Consider the following 17,315-nt stretch of genomic DNA (forward strand, 5'->3'; position numbering starts at 1 on the left):
TCAGCTCGATGATGAGCTTCGATTACTGGGACGCACGATTAACGGCATCATGGAAGCCCCTAACCCGACCAACTCAGTCGAGCCTTGTAGCCAGCGTCAGATTAGCCGTCCCGGTCCTGTTGTTGAGTCTGGGGAAGGGGTCTTCCAACGTGCCACTCTAGGCGAGTACGATTCAATCGAGCACCATTCGCAACCTGATCTGCCTCTCATTTCTAGGGGCAACGACACGACTTCCAATGTTATGTGGCTGTATTATCAGAATGTACGCGGCCTGAGGACGAAAATTGACGATCTCTATGTAGCAGTATGCGATTGTAATTACGACGTCATCATGTTGACGGAATCCGGACTTGACGACAGCATCAACTCCATACAGCTATTCGGAGCTGAATTTAACGTTTTCCGTTGTGACCGTAGTCCTTCCAACAGTTCCAAGTCCAGATTTGGTGGTGTCCTTATCGCAGTAGCTCGTCACTTCTCTGCTGTATCGGTTCAAACGAGGAATGGAAACTCTTTGGAACAGATTTGTGTCTCCACTACCATACGTGGGAAAAGGATATTACTTTGCGCAGTATACATTCCTCCCGACCGCAGTCGTGACGTGGGGGTTTATGATTCACATTTGGCTTCTGTGCGTGAACTGTGTGACCGTGCGTCTTCTGATGACACCGTATTGGTATGTGGCGATTACAATCAGCCTCATATTGCATGGGAATTACATGCTAACTCTGTTGTTGATCTGAATCCGTCTTTGACCTCTGCGGCGAGTGCTGTTCTATTGGATGGAATCACCTTTCTCGGTCTCCAGCAGCGCAACTTCATTCGTAATTTTCGTGGCCGAACACTGGATCTGGTTTTTTGTGCTCCCGATATTAACATCGCTATCAACGAATCTGTATCGCCACTGCTAGCGGTGGATTTGCACCATCCTCCGTTAGTATTATCGTTATCGGATACAAGAGGAGCAGTGTTGGCCGTTGAGGATCGGAACGAAGGCGAACAAGCATTGAATTACGCAAAAATTAATTTCGCTGCATTTAACGAGTTTCTGAGTAGCTACAATTGGAACGCTCTTGGTCAGGACGTTAACGACATGGCGACGCGTTTTTGCGAAATCGTTTGCAGCTGGCTCGTGACGAATACCCCACGAAGGAAACCTCCAATGTCTCCAGCTTGGAGCACTCCACTTCTTCGCATTCTACGGCGCGACAAAAATTCTTGCCAACGTAAATTACGCCGTCGACGAACTGTTGAAACCATACACAACTTTCAACTCGCTAGCAGTGTATACCGACGCCTTAACCGTGCCCTCTACAAATCATACGTGCTTCGTGTCCAGACAAACCTGCGTAGAAATCCAAAGAGCTTCTGGAAGTTTGTCAATTCCAAGCGAAAAACAGCAGATATCCCGTCTAAGATGTTCTCGGGCGCTCAGGAATCGTCCTCCGTTTCTGAAATGTGCGATTTATTTTCAAAACACTTTGCATCGGTGTTTGTCGCTGAGGCAGCCACCCCGTCAGAAGCCGAGAGAGCTGCAGCTAACATTCCAGAGAGTTTAATAGACTTGGGACCATTCGTCGTTACCCCACAGATGGTTGAGAAGGGCGTAAAAAAATTGAAACGTTCAACAGTTCCTGGCCCAGATGGCGTTCCAGCTATAGTTTTTTGCCGCTGTGCTACATCTTTGGCTTTACCGCTCTCCCGTATTTACACAGCTTCGCTGAGTCAAGGGGTTTTTCCAGATGTGTGGAAGCATTCCTTTATGTTTCCCGTGTTTAAGAAAGGTGATAAGTGTAACGTGGCTAACTATCGTGGCATAACCAGTTTATCTGCCGCCTCCAAGCTTTTTGAGTTGATCGTGAACGATGCTGTCTTTTTCAAAGTTAAGCGTTATATCTCACCAGTACAACATGGCTTTATGCCAGGACGCTCGGTTAGCACCAATCTCCTCGAGTTTTCGTCGTTTTGTATCAACCGTCTAGAGGAACGCGCTCAAGTTGATGCTATCTACACCGACATAAAAGCCGCTTTCGATCGAATTGACCATCGCATCCTACTGAGAAAACTATCCCGTCTTGGTGCTTCCGACGAATTCATCAACTGGCTGAGATCATACCTGTCTGGAAGAACGCTCCGTGTCAAGCTCCTGTCTCACACTTCATCTCCGTTTGCTGTTTCTTCGGGTGTTCCGCAAGGCAGCAATCTTGGACCACTGCTGTTCGCGATCTTCTATAACGATGTGTCGCTTATTCTAGCATGTGACTGTGTGTCGATATATGCAGACGACTTGAAAATCTATCTAGCCATCGAAACCCTCGAGGATTGCCGACGGTTACAGAACCTGCTAGACCAGTTTGTGAGTTGGTGTCGCCTGAACAAACTAACTATCAGTATAAATAAATGTGTCATCATGAGTTTCCATCGAAAAAGACAACCAACTATATTCGACTACACGATCGATGATATTATCTTGGAGAGAGTCAGTCAGGTCAATGACTTGGGCGTAACTCTCGACCCTAAGCTCACTTTCGACGCACATCGATCTGCATTGATATCCAAGGCCAATCGTCAGCTTGGGTTTATTTCGAGAATCTCTAGGGACTTTACTGATCCCTACTGCCTGAAATCTCTCTTCTGCTCGCTTGTTCGGCCGATTCTTGAAACCGCATCTGTAGTATGGAGCCCGTACCAACACATGTGGATCGTCAGGATTGAACGGATTCAAAAATGGTTCATCCGTAGAGCGCTTAGGAATCTGCCTTGGCGTGACCCGCGGAACCTGCCGTCATATACAGCTAGATGTCGCTTACTGAACTTGAATACTCTTGAGCGTCGTAGGCGTATTCAACAAGCCACCTTCGTTGCCAAACTTCTTTGTGGTGAAATCGATGCGCCTAACTTGCTCGAGAAGATGAACTTTCGCGCTCCCAGTAGAATTCTACGATCCTCGTTTTTGCTGCAACCGCTTGCACATCGTTCATCGTATGGTCAACATGAGCCGGTCACGGAAATGATCAGAACCTTTTCATCCGTAGAGCAGTTTTATGACTTTGGAGAATCATCACTACGCTTCAGAAACCGAATTGAGAATCCCGATGTGTTTAATGTTATGTTTTAATGTTATGTTTTTGTTCGACTATTATACTAATTTTTGTTCATTAAGACGATTTTGTCAGATGAATGTTATATCTAAACAAATAAACAAATAAACAAATAAACGCCGATGTTGCGGCAGCCCATTAGAAACTAAATTATTCGATATATTGCCTATTCCTATTCCCAATTTAAAATCACATTGTGGTACTAGATTACACTGCGAGGGAAATATTTCAAAAGTGAAATATTACAACAGAAGCTACTCTCACTACACATTTACTCTCCCGATATAAATCGCCGAATAATCAAGAAAATTTATAAACCTCAAGGGAGATAATTTATTGTATCCGGTACCAATTCAGCATCCAGTTTAATAAAGATCATCTTCAGAACACGACGTGTTTGAGTAGAGTCAACCTTTTTTTTTTATACGTTGGCATCCATCCAGAAAGATCTACTTTGGATTAAATCCATCTAGTTGAATTACAACCAACCATCTAGGACACGTTCCAGTTTTCTGTCCACTCCAAGGATAGTTTCCGCGGCTAAGATCCGGAACATAAATTGGTGCCGAAACCCGGGATTTCAGCTGCTGAAACAACGATTGCTGCATTTGGAGGTTAGCGTGGGTACATCATCGGACATTGGTCATCGTTTTTTGGATTGAGTAACCACTTTTGGACATTTGTACGCCTACTTCGGACCCTCGCAAGGACATTCCAGCTGCTCAGTCAAGTTTCTTGGAGTTTTGGACGGAATTGGACGCTGTTTTGGATCAATCAAGACACTGCCGAACACGTGCTCGAAGGTTAGTCAAGTGGGCACAGGTAATTTCTACAAATAGCTGGTGAGTGACAAACTTTAACTAAATAGTAATTCTCGTGGTTGTGAATATGGCATCGAAAATAAAACGGGATCTCCGCAAAACTAAGAAACTAATTATTCGTCGAAACAACATACTTGGCTCAGCGAGATTGATAAAGGTTTTCGATACTAACTACGTGCATGAAACTGATTTTCCTCAATTGAAGTTCCGCATTGAGAAGCTGGATTCTCTCTGGGACGAGTTTAATGATGTGCAAGCTGAGATAGAACTAGATCATGAGGTTACTGATGAGATTGCTGAAGAAAGAGTGTCGTTTGAAGAAGTTTACTTTCAACTCAAAGGATCTTTGACCAGTAAGCTCGTAAATGTGACCCCATCGACCATCTCTATGTCCTCATCGCCTGTCGCCCCACCTACACAGACCTTCAATGTCCGCCTCCCGGAACTTAAAATACCAGAGTTCAAGGGAGATTTCGATGAATGGATGAACTTTCATGATTTGTTCGTCAGTCTCATTCACACCAATCAGCAACTTTCATCCATTCAAAAATTTCAATATTTGAAAGCGGTACTGAAAGGAGATGCACTTCGGTTGGTACAATCGCTAGCTGTAACTGCAACAAACTATGGTATTGCTTGGGATCTTTTGAAAAGAAGGTTCGACAATCGGAACTTTCTAATAAAGCAACATTTTTCTGCTCTTCTTTCCACTCCATCGTTGAAGAAGGAATCCTCATCTGCACTTTCGGACCTTGTTGATACGTTTGAAAAGCACATTGGCGTGCTTGATAAGCTAGAAGAGACGAGGGAACACTGGAACTCCTTTTTGGTGGAACTTCTCAGTAGCAAGCTAGATCATACGTCATTGAAAGAGTGGGAGAATCAGTTGGTCGAAGATGAAAGGCCAAAATACAAAGAATTAGTGTCATTTATCCAGAAACGGTCCCGAGTACTACAAACCATAACACTTTCTCATACATCGATCGCTAATAGTAAGACAGATCTTCGCATTCATCGAGTGAATGTTTCTTCTCATTCCGCAATTACAAGTGCGAATGTAAAAAATTGTGTGGTTTGTCGTAAAGATACTCATTCAACTTCGTCATGTGATGAATTCCTAAAATTACAACCGAAACAACGCTTCAGTATAGCTAAAAGGCATGGTCTGTGCTTGAACTGTTTGAGGTCTTCGCATTTGGTGAAAGACTGCCCTTCTAGCTCTTGTCGGACATGCAACAAGCGCCATCACACATTGTTGCATATAAACACTTCCAACACATTGGCTGTTCAGGTTGGTGAACTATCGGAAGCACATAACCAACCATTATTTGCTTCACAATCGGCCACGGTCGTCGAGTCGTCTTCGTCGGTTGGTGCGTGCATTGTCGATCAATCGCACGTGGTCCCTCGGGTAATGGGAACGTCGTCGGGAGGCCAAGGTTATTCGTTAAGGAACGTTTCGCCGTCTCCAGTTGTACCGTCAGGGCCAGCTCAAGGATTGGTGACAAGCTGCACTGCTATCACTCCTCCCACATTCACTACAAACACGAATACAACGATTTTCATGCTCACGGCCTATGTTCGGGTTCGTGACATGAATGGAACCTACTCATATGCTCGAGCTCTGTTAGACTCTGCATCCGAGCGTAATTTTGTGACCGAAAATCTCGCGCAACGACTGCGCCTCAAACGAGAAAGAGCAGATGTCGACGTGTACGGAATAGGAAACAGCGTACAACGTGTAACACATTTGGTTTCGGTCAGTTTATCGTCACGAGTAGGAACTTTCAACGCCAATATAGACTTTCTAGTACTACCCAGCTTGACTAGAATTTTGCCGCCAACAACAGTCGATGTTTCGAATTGGATAATTCCTCGAAGTCTACCACTCGCCGACCCGAAGTTTAACATCGCTCATGGTATTGACATGATCATTGGCGTGCAATGGTTTTTCACGCTATTGGAAAACGAACAAATTTCTTTGGGTCCTCAGCTACCAATACTACGCAAAACAGTATTTGGGTATGCTGTTGCAGGCGATCACGCAAACCAATCGCCAGTTAAAATAACTGTTTGCAACGCAGCGATCACTATCGATAATCTCGCTGCTGCAGTACAGAAATTTTGGGAGACCGAAAGTTTTGATAATGGAAAGGCATTAGGTACAGAAATTTTGGGAGCAACATTGCGAAAATCACTTCCAGAAAACCCATTCCAGAGCCCCTGACGGTCGGTACGAAGTGCGGTTGCCGATTCGTGAAGAAATGTTATGCGAACTGGGAGAGTCGTCACCGATTGCACATCGCAGATTCCAAGCCATGGAGAAAAGATTTGTCATTAATCCCACGCTACATTCCGACTACTGTAAATTCATGGACGAATATCAGTCACTTGGACACATGGAAACAGTCGAGCCAGAACCGTCTATTCCCCATTTCTATCTACCTCACCACGCTATATTGCGACCTGATAGTGCAACGACTAAGACCCGAGTCGTTTTTGATGGTTCGTGTAAATCAACAAGCAATCTGTCGCTCAACGATATTTGCTACATCGGTCCGACAGTTCAGCCACCTCTTCTCGCCCTAAGCTTAAATTTTCGGATGCCCAAATACGTTGTTACAGCTGATGTCGAAAAAATGTATCGACAAATCAGGGTGCACAAGCTAGATCGCACGCTGCAGCAAATATTTTGGAGGAAATCTCAGAGCGAATCATTGAAAACCTACCAACTTAAAACCGTTTCTTACGGTACAGCATGCGCACCATTCCTCGGCACCCGTTGCTTGAACCAGCTCGCGGATGACGAACAGGATCATTTTCCGTTGGCAGCTCGACTACTAAAGAAATCCTTCTATGTTGACGATTGTTTGGCTGGAGATGACGATAAAGATAGAACAATCGAAAGCTGTAAGCAACTAATTCAACTACTGGCTTCTGGGGGCTTCTTGCTCAGGAAATGGAGCTCGAATGATCCAGAAATCCTTTCCCACATTCCGGAATATCTCCGTGATAACCGAGATGATCTTGAAATCGACAAATCTAGCTCGGTCAAAACCCTCGGATTAATTTCGCATCCACTCATTGATTCTTTTGGATTCAAGGTTCCACTACTTTCACCCTCAATACCAATCACGAAAAGGATAGCACTTTCGGAAATGTCCAGGTTGTTTGATCCCATGGGACTTGTGGGAGCAGTAATCGTGTCCGCCAAAATCTATTTACAGTCCCTGTGGTCGAATTCGTTTACTTGGGATGAGGAGTTACCACTCGGCTATCAAAACTGGTGGAAAACCTTTAGGACTGAAATTCAAGTGCTTTCGACCTTGAAAATAACTAGAAGAGTACTTATCGACCAGTTTGACCAACTTGAACTGCACTGTTTTGCAGACGCCTCCGAAAAGGCGTACGGATGTTGCCTGTACGTTAAATCGATCGACAAAGGTGGAAATGTAGCTTGCAACCTCCTCATATCAAAGTCCAAAGTATCCCCGCTATGGAAACAGTCAACTCCACGACTTGAATTGTGTGCAGCTGTCATGGCTGCTCAACTAGCCGACACAGTAAAGAAAAATACTGAACTTTCTTGCTCGATCACTTTCTGGTCTGATTCAAGCATTGTGCTTCATTGGATAGCTTCAGTATCTTCAACATGGAAAGTGTATGTGTCCAATCGGATCGCCGAAATTCATCGGCTCACTCATGGAAGCGAATGGCGATATGTGCCTTCAGAGCAAAATCCGGCTGATCATATATCTCGCGGCATTTCTCCTGCACAAATAATAGACGATCAACTCTGGTGGCATGGGCCACCATTCCTGATGGAAGAGAAAGTTCATTGGCCTACTAATATAATCGAATTATCGCCACTACACCATTGTATTCGAAATCAAGAAATTCGGGGAACCGTATCGTTGGTCACAACCTCGCCTCCCCTAATACTTTCGCTGATCAACAAATATTCGGTTTTGTCTACTCTCGAACGAACGCTCTCATGGATTCGAAGGTTTGTTTACAATTGCCGCACAAGTTCAGAAAACAGATTAGTTGGTCCGCTCAAACCGAAAGAATTAGACGATTCACTAAAACTGCTGGTGAAACAAGTTCAACAAGATTCCTTTTCGTCAGAAATTGCTTTTCTGCACCGATATCCTGGACCTGTGCAAAGGAATTTTTTGTTTAAATCGTCTTTGAAAAAACTCAACCCTTTCTTAGATGTAGAAGGGCTATTGAGAGTACATGGGCGCTTGGAAGCGTTGGACGCTCCATTCGACACTCGACACCCCATCATACTTCCAGCGAAACATCATTTGACTCACCTGATTGCCAAGAGAACTCACATTGACACACTACACTGTGGACCACAAATGCTTCTCAATACTCTACGCCAGCGGTTTTGGCCCATTCGAGGCAGAGATTTAGTGAGAAAAGTGGTGGACAAATGCCTGATCTGCTTCTCCTGCAAACCGAAGAGCATCCAACAACTCATGGGATCATTACCGGCAGCGAGAGTGACTCCGTCGCGCGGGTTTCTGAAGTCCGGCGTGGACTATTGCGGTCCGTTTTACGTTCGCCCGCCGAGTCGTCGGGGCAATTCTCTGAAAATTTTCGTTGCAATATTCGTTTGTATGGCCTCCAAGGCTGTCAATATCGAAATGGTATATAGCCTGACGTCGGGTTCGTTCTTAAGTGCTTTGAAACGCTTCGTGGCACGTCGCGGTCGCGTAACTGACGTGTACTGCGACAATGTACGCACTTTTGTTGGTGCGAATCGTCAGCGGCAAGAGCACAAACAGCTATTCGATGAGCTGCACCGTTCTGAAGATCTCACAAACAAGTGCACCAAAGTGGGAATTAACTTCCACTTTAATCCAGCTCGGTCTCCGCACTTTGGAGGGTTGTGGGAGGCCGCCGTTAAGACCTTCAAGCACCTTCTGTATCGCATCATGAAGGATACTCTCCTCACTATCGAGGAATTCAACACCTTGATTACCCAGATTGAAGGAATCATGAATTCAAGGCCTCTCACACCCCTGTCATCCGATCCTGCTGACGTTGTTGCTCTCACTCCGGGGCACTTGTTAGTTGGAGAGCCGTTATTCCAGATTCCTGAGCCTGATCTCTGCGAAACTCCTATTAATCGCCTCACTTCTTTCCAGAAAATGCAACAGAAGATTCAACATTTTTGGAAGGTTTGGTCTAGTGCGTATGTTGGTCAACTTCAAGATCGACAGAAATGGCCGATGGCTCATCCAGACATCAAAATTGGAACATTGGTACTGCTGAAGAACGAATCAACTCCCCCAATGAAGTGGAATCTGGGCCGAATCGAAAGCGCCTTCCCTGGCAGGGATGGTCGCACAAGGGTCATCCAGGTTCGAACCGCAAATGGAAGTTACCGACGCGCAATAACGGAAGTCTGTCCTCTACCGATCGACGATGTCATCGAGGCTAACAGATCAACCAGTGCAACTTCGTCAATCCTAATTGACCAAAACCAGTCATAGTTAGATAGGATTCATGTTTGAAAGTTCCTTTCAACGGAGGCCGGTATGTTGCGGCAGCCCATTAGAAACTAAATTATTCGATATATTGCCTATTCCTATTCCCAATTTAAAATCACATTGTGGTACTAGATTACACTGCGAGGGAAATATTTCAAAAGTGAAATATTACAACAGAAGCTACTCTCACTACACATTTACTCTCCCGATATAAATCGCCGAATAATCAAGAAAATTTATAAACCTCAAGGGAGATAATTTATTGTATCCGGTACCAATTCAGCATCCAGTTTAATAAAGATCATCTTCAGAACACGACGTGTTTGAGTAGAGTCAACCTTTTTTTTTATACGTTGGCATCCATCCAGAAAGATCTACTTTGGATTAAATCCATCTAGTTGAATTACAACCAACCATCTAGGACACGTTCCAGTTTTCTGTCCACTCCAAGGATAGTTTCCGCGGCTAAGATCCGGAACAGCCGATGTCAACGTTTAATGATGTTTCCTTCGTTGTGACCCTGTTTCATATCCCTCCTATCCGATCTATAAACTTTTACTTAGTCGCGGCAATACATACACACACTCTTTACAGATATACGAGCCAAAGGTTGTGCAGTCCACATGATTCAACAAGAGCCAAAGGTTGTACCGCTCATGACAACTCTACACGAGCTGATGATTGCGCCGGCTAGTGACCATTCTATCCTGGATTCCTCGAGTCGAGAAGACGCACCACGCTAGATATGGGGTACATACTAGGGGGGCGTTGCTGATTAATGGTCAGCTGCATCCCAATAGGAAGTATCCCGTGTCGGGCACACGTACAGAGCATTGGAGACAGCAACATCCCAATTACGAGAACACTTGTAATACTAACCTCGAGCCGACCGCGAGTAATCGGTTACATATTACTAACATAGATAATAAGAAAAACTGTCAAAATATTGAACTCCGGCCCCGTCAGGCTAACGCCATATGAGCCTTGATAAAAATATATATTTTGGAAAAAAAAGACGTACCTGGACTGGCCCGTCGCTGTGGGCGAGCGGAAAGGAAAACTTTATCGCTTGAAACAGCCGGTTCAGCATGCTCTTTCGTCCACAGCTGAACAGCTGAACATCGTCATTCGGATACTGTGAAGCGGATCATACGAAAGGAAATAGGAACAGAATGGAAGCTGAGAGACTGTGGTGTGCGATCTGTGTGCAGTGTCTGTTGCGAGGAAAAATTGGCGAGGGCTCCGTTTCCTGCTTCCAAGACTGAATCAACTGCTAGTGCATTCCGATCTGTGTGGAGCCATGGGTACGTGTACGGATATGGATACGTGTTGATCCTGATCGACGATTTCAGCAAATACACAGTCATCTACTTGCTGAAGAATAAATCGGAAGCCTATGAGAAGATACGCCACTACGTGAGCCTTGTGCAAAATAAGTTCAGGAAAATGCCAAAGATTCTGCGAGTTGATAGAGGCGGGGAATATTCAGCTGAAGAAGCTGAAGACGTTCCTGGACGATAACGGGATTATTTTGCAGCAGATTGCATCATACAGCCCGCAACAAAATGGGAAATCCGAGAGAGCAAATCGTACTTTGATTGAAATGACTCGTTGTTTGCTTCTGGAGGAGAATTCGAAGAAGAAGCACTGGCGAGGCGAGGCAGTGATGACTGCTTGTTACATATACAACCGATTGCCATCTTCAACGGTTGAGCGCACCCCCTTCGAGCTATGGTTTCTGGAGCATGACAGAGTATGGTGAGCTTGAGGAGGAGTTGGTTTCCAGGTTTCAAGATCCCTGACAAAGAAAATCTTGTGTGCCGTTCAAAGAGGAGCATTTACGGATTGAAAAAAAAAAATGCGCTAGATACTGCATGAAGTGCTTGTGAGTATAGGATTCGAGCAAAGCTCCGCTGATCCTTGCTTGTACACAAAATCAGTTGGCGACACTCTGGCTTATCTGCTTGTGTACGTCGATGATATTGTGAACAAATCAGTGGCAGCCGCAATCTTCGAGGAGCTAAAACGTAAATTGGATATCAGCAGTCTAGGAGAATGAAAATATTTCCTGGGCATGGAGATTGAACGAATCGATGGCAAGTACAGCATCAGTCTAAGAGCCCCAGCAGACTGCAGACATACCGGCCGATAAAAAAGTTTGATAGGCTTCCCGATTGCAATCAAACTATTCGGTCGGTCAACTGTCGGCCGTCCGTTTAATCAGTACTGGCTACCATCGATCTATACTACACACATCTACACACGACGATTGTTTTTCGGCTAATAGTTCAATTCGCTCTCAGTTTTGACATCCGACATACGTGCCGTGCGAATCACTGAGAATGGGATGCACCCAATGATCTCTGATTCTCTATTTGCTTTTTCTTCACCGTTCTCTTCTCCGTTGTCAAACACAAATTAAATACAGTCTCTCGAGAATATTCGGCCCACAGTTGGCTAGTATGCGCACTTTTTACCAACTCGGACTGTTGGTTGGCTCGATGTGCGTACTAGCAACCCAACCCGACCAAACTATCGGCTCAAAAAAAGTCTAAGTCTAAGAGGTTACATCGAGAAACTTGCCGCACGTTTCGGAATATCTAAAGCGAAGCCAGCTGAAACACCCATGGAGGATTCCTAAAACTGCAGAGCGGAGAAAAACTAGAAGACGAGTCGCTGTACAGGAGTCTGATTGGAGTTCTGTTATATAGGGTTGGGGAAGAAGAAATGTTGCATTTCTGATTGAAATTTGACGCTTTATTTAACATACTTAAAATTATCCAATTTAAGTCAAATATGCGTTGTTTTGTTCGCAAACTTGTTGCCATTTAGAAGGCAATTTCATTATCCCTCTCTTATAAAACCACCCCTCCTAATTTGCAAAAAACTCAGACAGCCAGTTTTCGCAAGCCTCTTTTGAATCTAACTTAGTATCACCAAGACCGTTTTGCATGGACCGGAAGAGATGATAATCACTTGGAGCCAGGTCTGGACTATACGGTGGGTGCAATAGGACATGCCATCCGAGCTCCCGTAGCTTCTGGCAGATCATCAAAGTTGTGTGAGGGCGAGCGTTGTCCTGGTGGAAAACAACAAATCATTTCTGGACGCTTCTGGTCAATCGCCTGCTTCAAACGGTCAAGCTGCTCACAGTAGAGAACCGAGTTGAGGGTCTGGCCATAGTTGAGCAGCTCATAGTGGATGATTCCCTTCCAATTCCACCAAACACACAGCAAAACCTTCCTGGCCGTGAATCCGGGCTTGGCGATGGTTTGGGCCGGCTCACCGCGCTTCGACCACGACTTTTTTCGCTTTAGGCTGTCGTACGTGATCCACTTTTCATCACCAGTCACCATCTTCTTCAAAAATGGGTCGAGTTCGTTCCATTTCAGCAGTGCATCGCTGGCGTTGATTCGGTCTAAAAGATTTTTTTGCGTCAACTCGTGTGGCACCAATATACTTGCTTGAGATATACGCGCTATAACTTGAGACTGAAACGAATGTGATTGTCCTACAACACTGTCAAAGCGACACTTGTAGCACAGATTGTCGTCTTTAAATAGCCGTATAGTATGACCCGATGCGATAAGTACAACACAAGATATGTTGAGGTGTTGCCATATATTGACAATATACAACATTTCTTTTTCCCCAATCCAATATATAGCAGTGCATTATCGTCGATGGAGGCAGAATACGTTTCCTTGAGCGATGGTTGCCAGGAGGTAATTTGGCTTCGATCGTTATTTCATGACTTCGGACAACGTCGGGCGTGTGCAACTGTTAAACACGAAGACAGTCAAAGATGCATTGCTTTCAACAAGGCCGAACGAGCAACATGAAGATCCAAACACATCGAGACGCGGGAACAGTTCGTTAAGAATCTTTGCAGTCAAGGGAAAATACGTTTGGAGTATTGTGCCACAGAAACTATGGTAGCCGATATTCTTGCCAAGCCTCTAGGAGTGCAGAAGCAGCAAAGTTTTGCCAATATGATCGGAATGGAGGTGGGGCTTATTCAAGGGATTCACCCTGAGGAGGAGTGTTGAGAACAGCAGTGCGAGCCCCTCGTTTTACTTGCTGCTATTGACAGCTGCAACCGCAGCGCTTATCTATACAAGTCTACAAAGGTCTACACGCGCTACTGCAACAGTCATTTTCACTTGAATTCTAACTACCGACATATACAGATCATTTGAATAAAATCCACCTGGGTGACGTCTTTAGAGAATTCCTATTGAACTGACAGGTGCCAACATATCGAGTTTCCCACTGACATCTTCCCTTTGTTTTCACATGAATTTGGTATCCCCCTGACAGTTCTGCTTGAGATTTTGCTAACGATCCTAGCACCAATCATAGCACCCGGCTGATAAAATCATTATTAAAAAGTTTTTCCGGTGTTAGTTTATTTTCATTTGTGGACATAACTCTCGTTCGTTCAACAATCAATACTCTTACCCTTTACATGTATTTTCATCTATGATCACAAATCGACACAAATTAATCTGATGACCTGCTGACTCTATATGGTACCTCAAATTGAAGTTGAAAGATGTGGTAGGTAAATATCTGAAATTGAGAATTGGGAATAAACATCAATATCAGAAAATAATGAATTAACTTATTGAAAATTGTTCAGAAAGTATTGTTTCTTCTATATAGTCACATGGCGTTCATTCAAAATATTTTGTATTCCACATGTAATGGGACAATACGACCAATAGAACTCAAGTCGTTCATGATTTTGTTGAGCTGATGCATGTCGCATAATTTAGAAACTAAGTCCTAATGAAGTTTTTCATGGTTACCTTGTCAAGGGTCGTTGATGTTTATGGAACATCTTGTCAACATTCGGTGGTTTTTGCGTCAAAGATTCCAATTCACTCGAGCTACATTTTCTATGATCACCGAAATTTTCTGAAATATGGGCTCGCTTCGACCGTGAGATGTCGTTACTAGATTTATATGTTGGAATCCTAGATTGACGAATTCGAGCGTTGGTAACTTTTTCCGCAATACTGCCTCCTCCATTCAGTATATCAGGGCTAGACCATCGTGTCTGAAAGAAAAATTGCTTTGTAAATTAAGAACAATTACTTCGGTATATCCTTATCTCTCCATATCCATTCTCCTTTTATTCGCAGATAAATTAAACCCTTCTTCGTTTATTTTATAGAAACTTTAAAATTAATAGTTCATTCGTTGAAATTTCCAACTTAAAACAAACAATACCCAAGTATGCTCTTATTTGACTCGCATGTACAAATCAGATAGAAATCTGTTCGGTTTAAGTGATAAATGCAAGTACAGGCTTAACACATGCATTAAAAATGAGCTCATTTTAACGATTTTTCATGCGATAATCCCTCCACCTGAATCCACGGTTCCCGGAATAAATCGCACCAGAAAACAACTGCAACAGAAACATCCGCTCAGAAAAAGTATAGTGCTAGAAATAAGTGGCGCGGGAAAAAAACATCATGGGTAAAAGACGGCCTGTGATACCATGCGCGAGTATGTATGCGAGTTATGATTTTGTGCCGGGCAAACGTAACGCATCAGGCAAAAGTACGTTCGCTAAAACTCAGTCGGACCTTGCTAAATAATCGTATCTTAAGTTTTAAACTAACCGGGCAATCAGTGGAACACAGGTTTGCGTGCGAGACACTATTTCTATTTTAGGGTGATCCGAATAATCAATTTTTTCCACTTTTTCCCAAAAATGACAAATGAAAATTAATAACTATTGAATCACTGAACCGATTTAGATGATCGACATATAAAATTGAAACTAATGACCAAGCCTTTTATCAAAAAATATTTAACTTGCGATTGTAGTCGTTTTTTAATTTTCTATGACTTTGGACGAGAGGGTGCTTAATTTTTTATATTTTTTCTTGAAAGCTGAGGATTTTTTACTTAACATATCTCGATATCAGAGATACAATTTTTTTCGTTTTTTAGATATGATTTTTCAAAGTTAACCGGTGGTTCGAAAAATCCTTTTCCCCCTTTGTCCAAAAATGACTTTCTGCAAATAATCATAACATTTGAACTACTGAACCGATTTAGATGATCGATATATTGACCCTTTGCTGTCGTATTAAATTTGGGTATAGGTGTCGTACTGGTCGGAATTATTTTTCCCTGAAAAAGCAGTAATACATGCAAGATTTTGGAAAATGAACATTTTTTTATTTTTTTTTTGTGAACTATATGTATACGTATTAGCTTAACGATGTATTTTAACTTGATGTTTTAATATTATTTTTTTATTTTATAAAAAAGACGGGTGGGTAATGTCGGGGACATAACCGGAGTGACGTAGGACTATGCAAAGGGGACAGCTTTTGTTAAATATATATTTTAAATATATTGTTTTATTTTCTTCACCTACGTGAATACCTACCTATCTACCTGAAAAATGGATTAGTTTACTGTTTACTCTTTATGAATATGTTAATGGTTCTGAAAAGAACCTTTGGTGTTGTGTTTTTGTTATCAATCGATATTCCCATCTTGTTCGGCTAATCCTTCCTGTTTAGCGATTTGTTGTCACTCGCCACAGCTTTCACAGTTGGAAAATTTCTTCCCATCCAGCTTGTGACATATTTTACAGTAAATTACATTCAATGGCACGTCGCATTACCACCACTCAGTGCCGGATTGGAGGTAATTTTAACCTGTAATTGAACATTTGCGATGACAGTGGTACAGTGTCGACTTTCAATGTGGGATCATAATTTGGATCTCTATGTTTACAAAAATGTCCAACTAAATAAGTCACATTACATGTCCGTCCAATTAGCTAAATGTCGAACTAATTGTAGATTACTGTACTTTCAATCTGGAAACAATTTAAGAATTGGTGAAAATTGAATAATCAGGAAAGTCCCCAACTATCAATAAGCTCAGAACAACTGCCAAATTCACATACTCATCAAATCCTGGCAAACAAATTATGAAAACATCAATTTGTGTTTTATTATTATTTTGGATAATGTTTTAGAAAGCATTGAACTTTATTTCCTAAACTCTTTTTTGGAAGGTTTAATGGCCCTGAAAAGCGCCTTGTTTTATGGAATGGTTCCAATTTAGAAAACTTAGTACTCGTGGTTTTGAAAAAAACCATTTCGAACGCCCTCGATGCCGCCTTGTTCTGGATTTGCCACCAAAGCAGTTTGTATAAAGAACAAACTTTTTTCTTCTGCTACCTGATGCCGTTTTGCGATTGCGTTTGCCACTCGCCATTCGCTGCAACTGCCTGTTGTCTTGATGTCCGCCGAACCGAATGTGTTATGTTCCGAATGCAGGTTTTCTTATCGTCGCGAGCAGCTTTGCCAGCTAACTCGATCACTCCGGCGGCCGAAACTATATAACGCCGGCTAGGTGGACTGGTACACAGGTACTAACGCGCTCGACCTAGCTACCTTTTCCGGTGCAATTGGCGGATACACCTACGGGAAATAGCAGACCACCACGGTTCGAGCGAGATTTTGCCTTTCCCTTCTCTTTTCCTCCTTTGTTGAGTACACGATGCCGATGCCGTACAACCACACGGGTTTACGGTTTGAAAGAAAATAAGATATTTTTTTGGGGTCCGCGTGTTTTATACTCTAGCGGTACACACTCACAGGATAGAGACAAATCGGCAGACTCAGCCAAAGGGGCGGGTCCAACGAGACGAACGAATGAGCGTTAAAAGGGAGCGATGGCAAAAAAATACATTCATTACGATTTGTTCGCTCGTTGGATTCACATACAGACTAAAAAAGGTCCTTTTCAGGATCACAAAAAGTCTAAAGAGTTTATTGTTTTGTTATCACTCGATATCCCCATCTTGTTCGGCTAAACCTTCCTGTTTAGCGATTTGTTGTCACTCGCCA

General features: G+C 43.2%; 1 protein-coding gene across 4 annotated transcripts in view; it reads right to left on the minus strand.

The window, feature by feature from the left end:
- LOC129763034 (pleckstrin homology-like domain family B member 1) overlaps nucleotides 1-17,315 on the minus strand; it is a 162,330-nt gene that overhangs the window by 51,004 nt on the left and 94,011 nt on the right. For 3 of the 4 annotated variants that reach the window (XM_055761749.1, XM_055761750.1, XM_055761753.1), the window contains 2 exons: nucleotides 14,238-14,488; nucleotides 13,888-13,998 (listed from right to left, as the gene is read on the minus strand). The exons of the other annotated variant lie outside the window; for it this stretch is intronic. In XM_055761749.1, coding sequence (XP_055617724.1) covers nucleotides 13,888-13,998; nucleotides 14,238-14,488 — 362 coding nt within the window. The remainder of the gene's footprint in view (nucleotides 1-13,887; nucleotides 13,999-14,237; nucleotides 14,489-17,315) is intronic. 4 annotated transcript variants of the gene reach the window in all.

The sequence above is a fragment of the Toxorhynchites rutilus genome, chromosome 1 (assembly GCF_029784135.1).
Source record: "Toxorhynchites rutilus septentrionalis strain SRP chromosome 1, ASM2978413v1, whole genome shotgun sequence".
Lineage (NCBI taxonomy): Eukaryota > Metazoa > Arthropoda > Insecta > Diptera > Culicidae > Toxorhynchites > Toxorhynchites rutilus.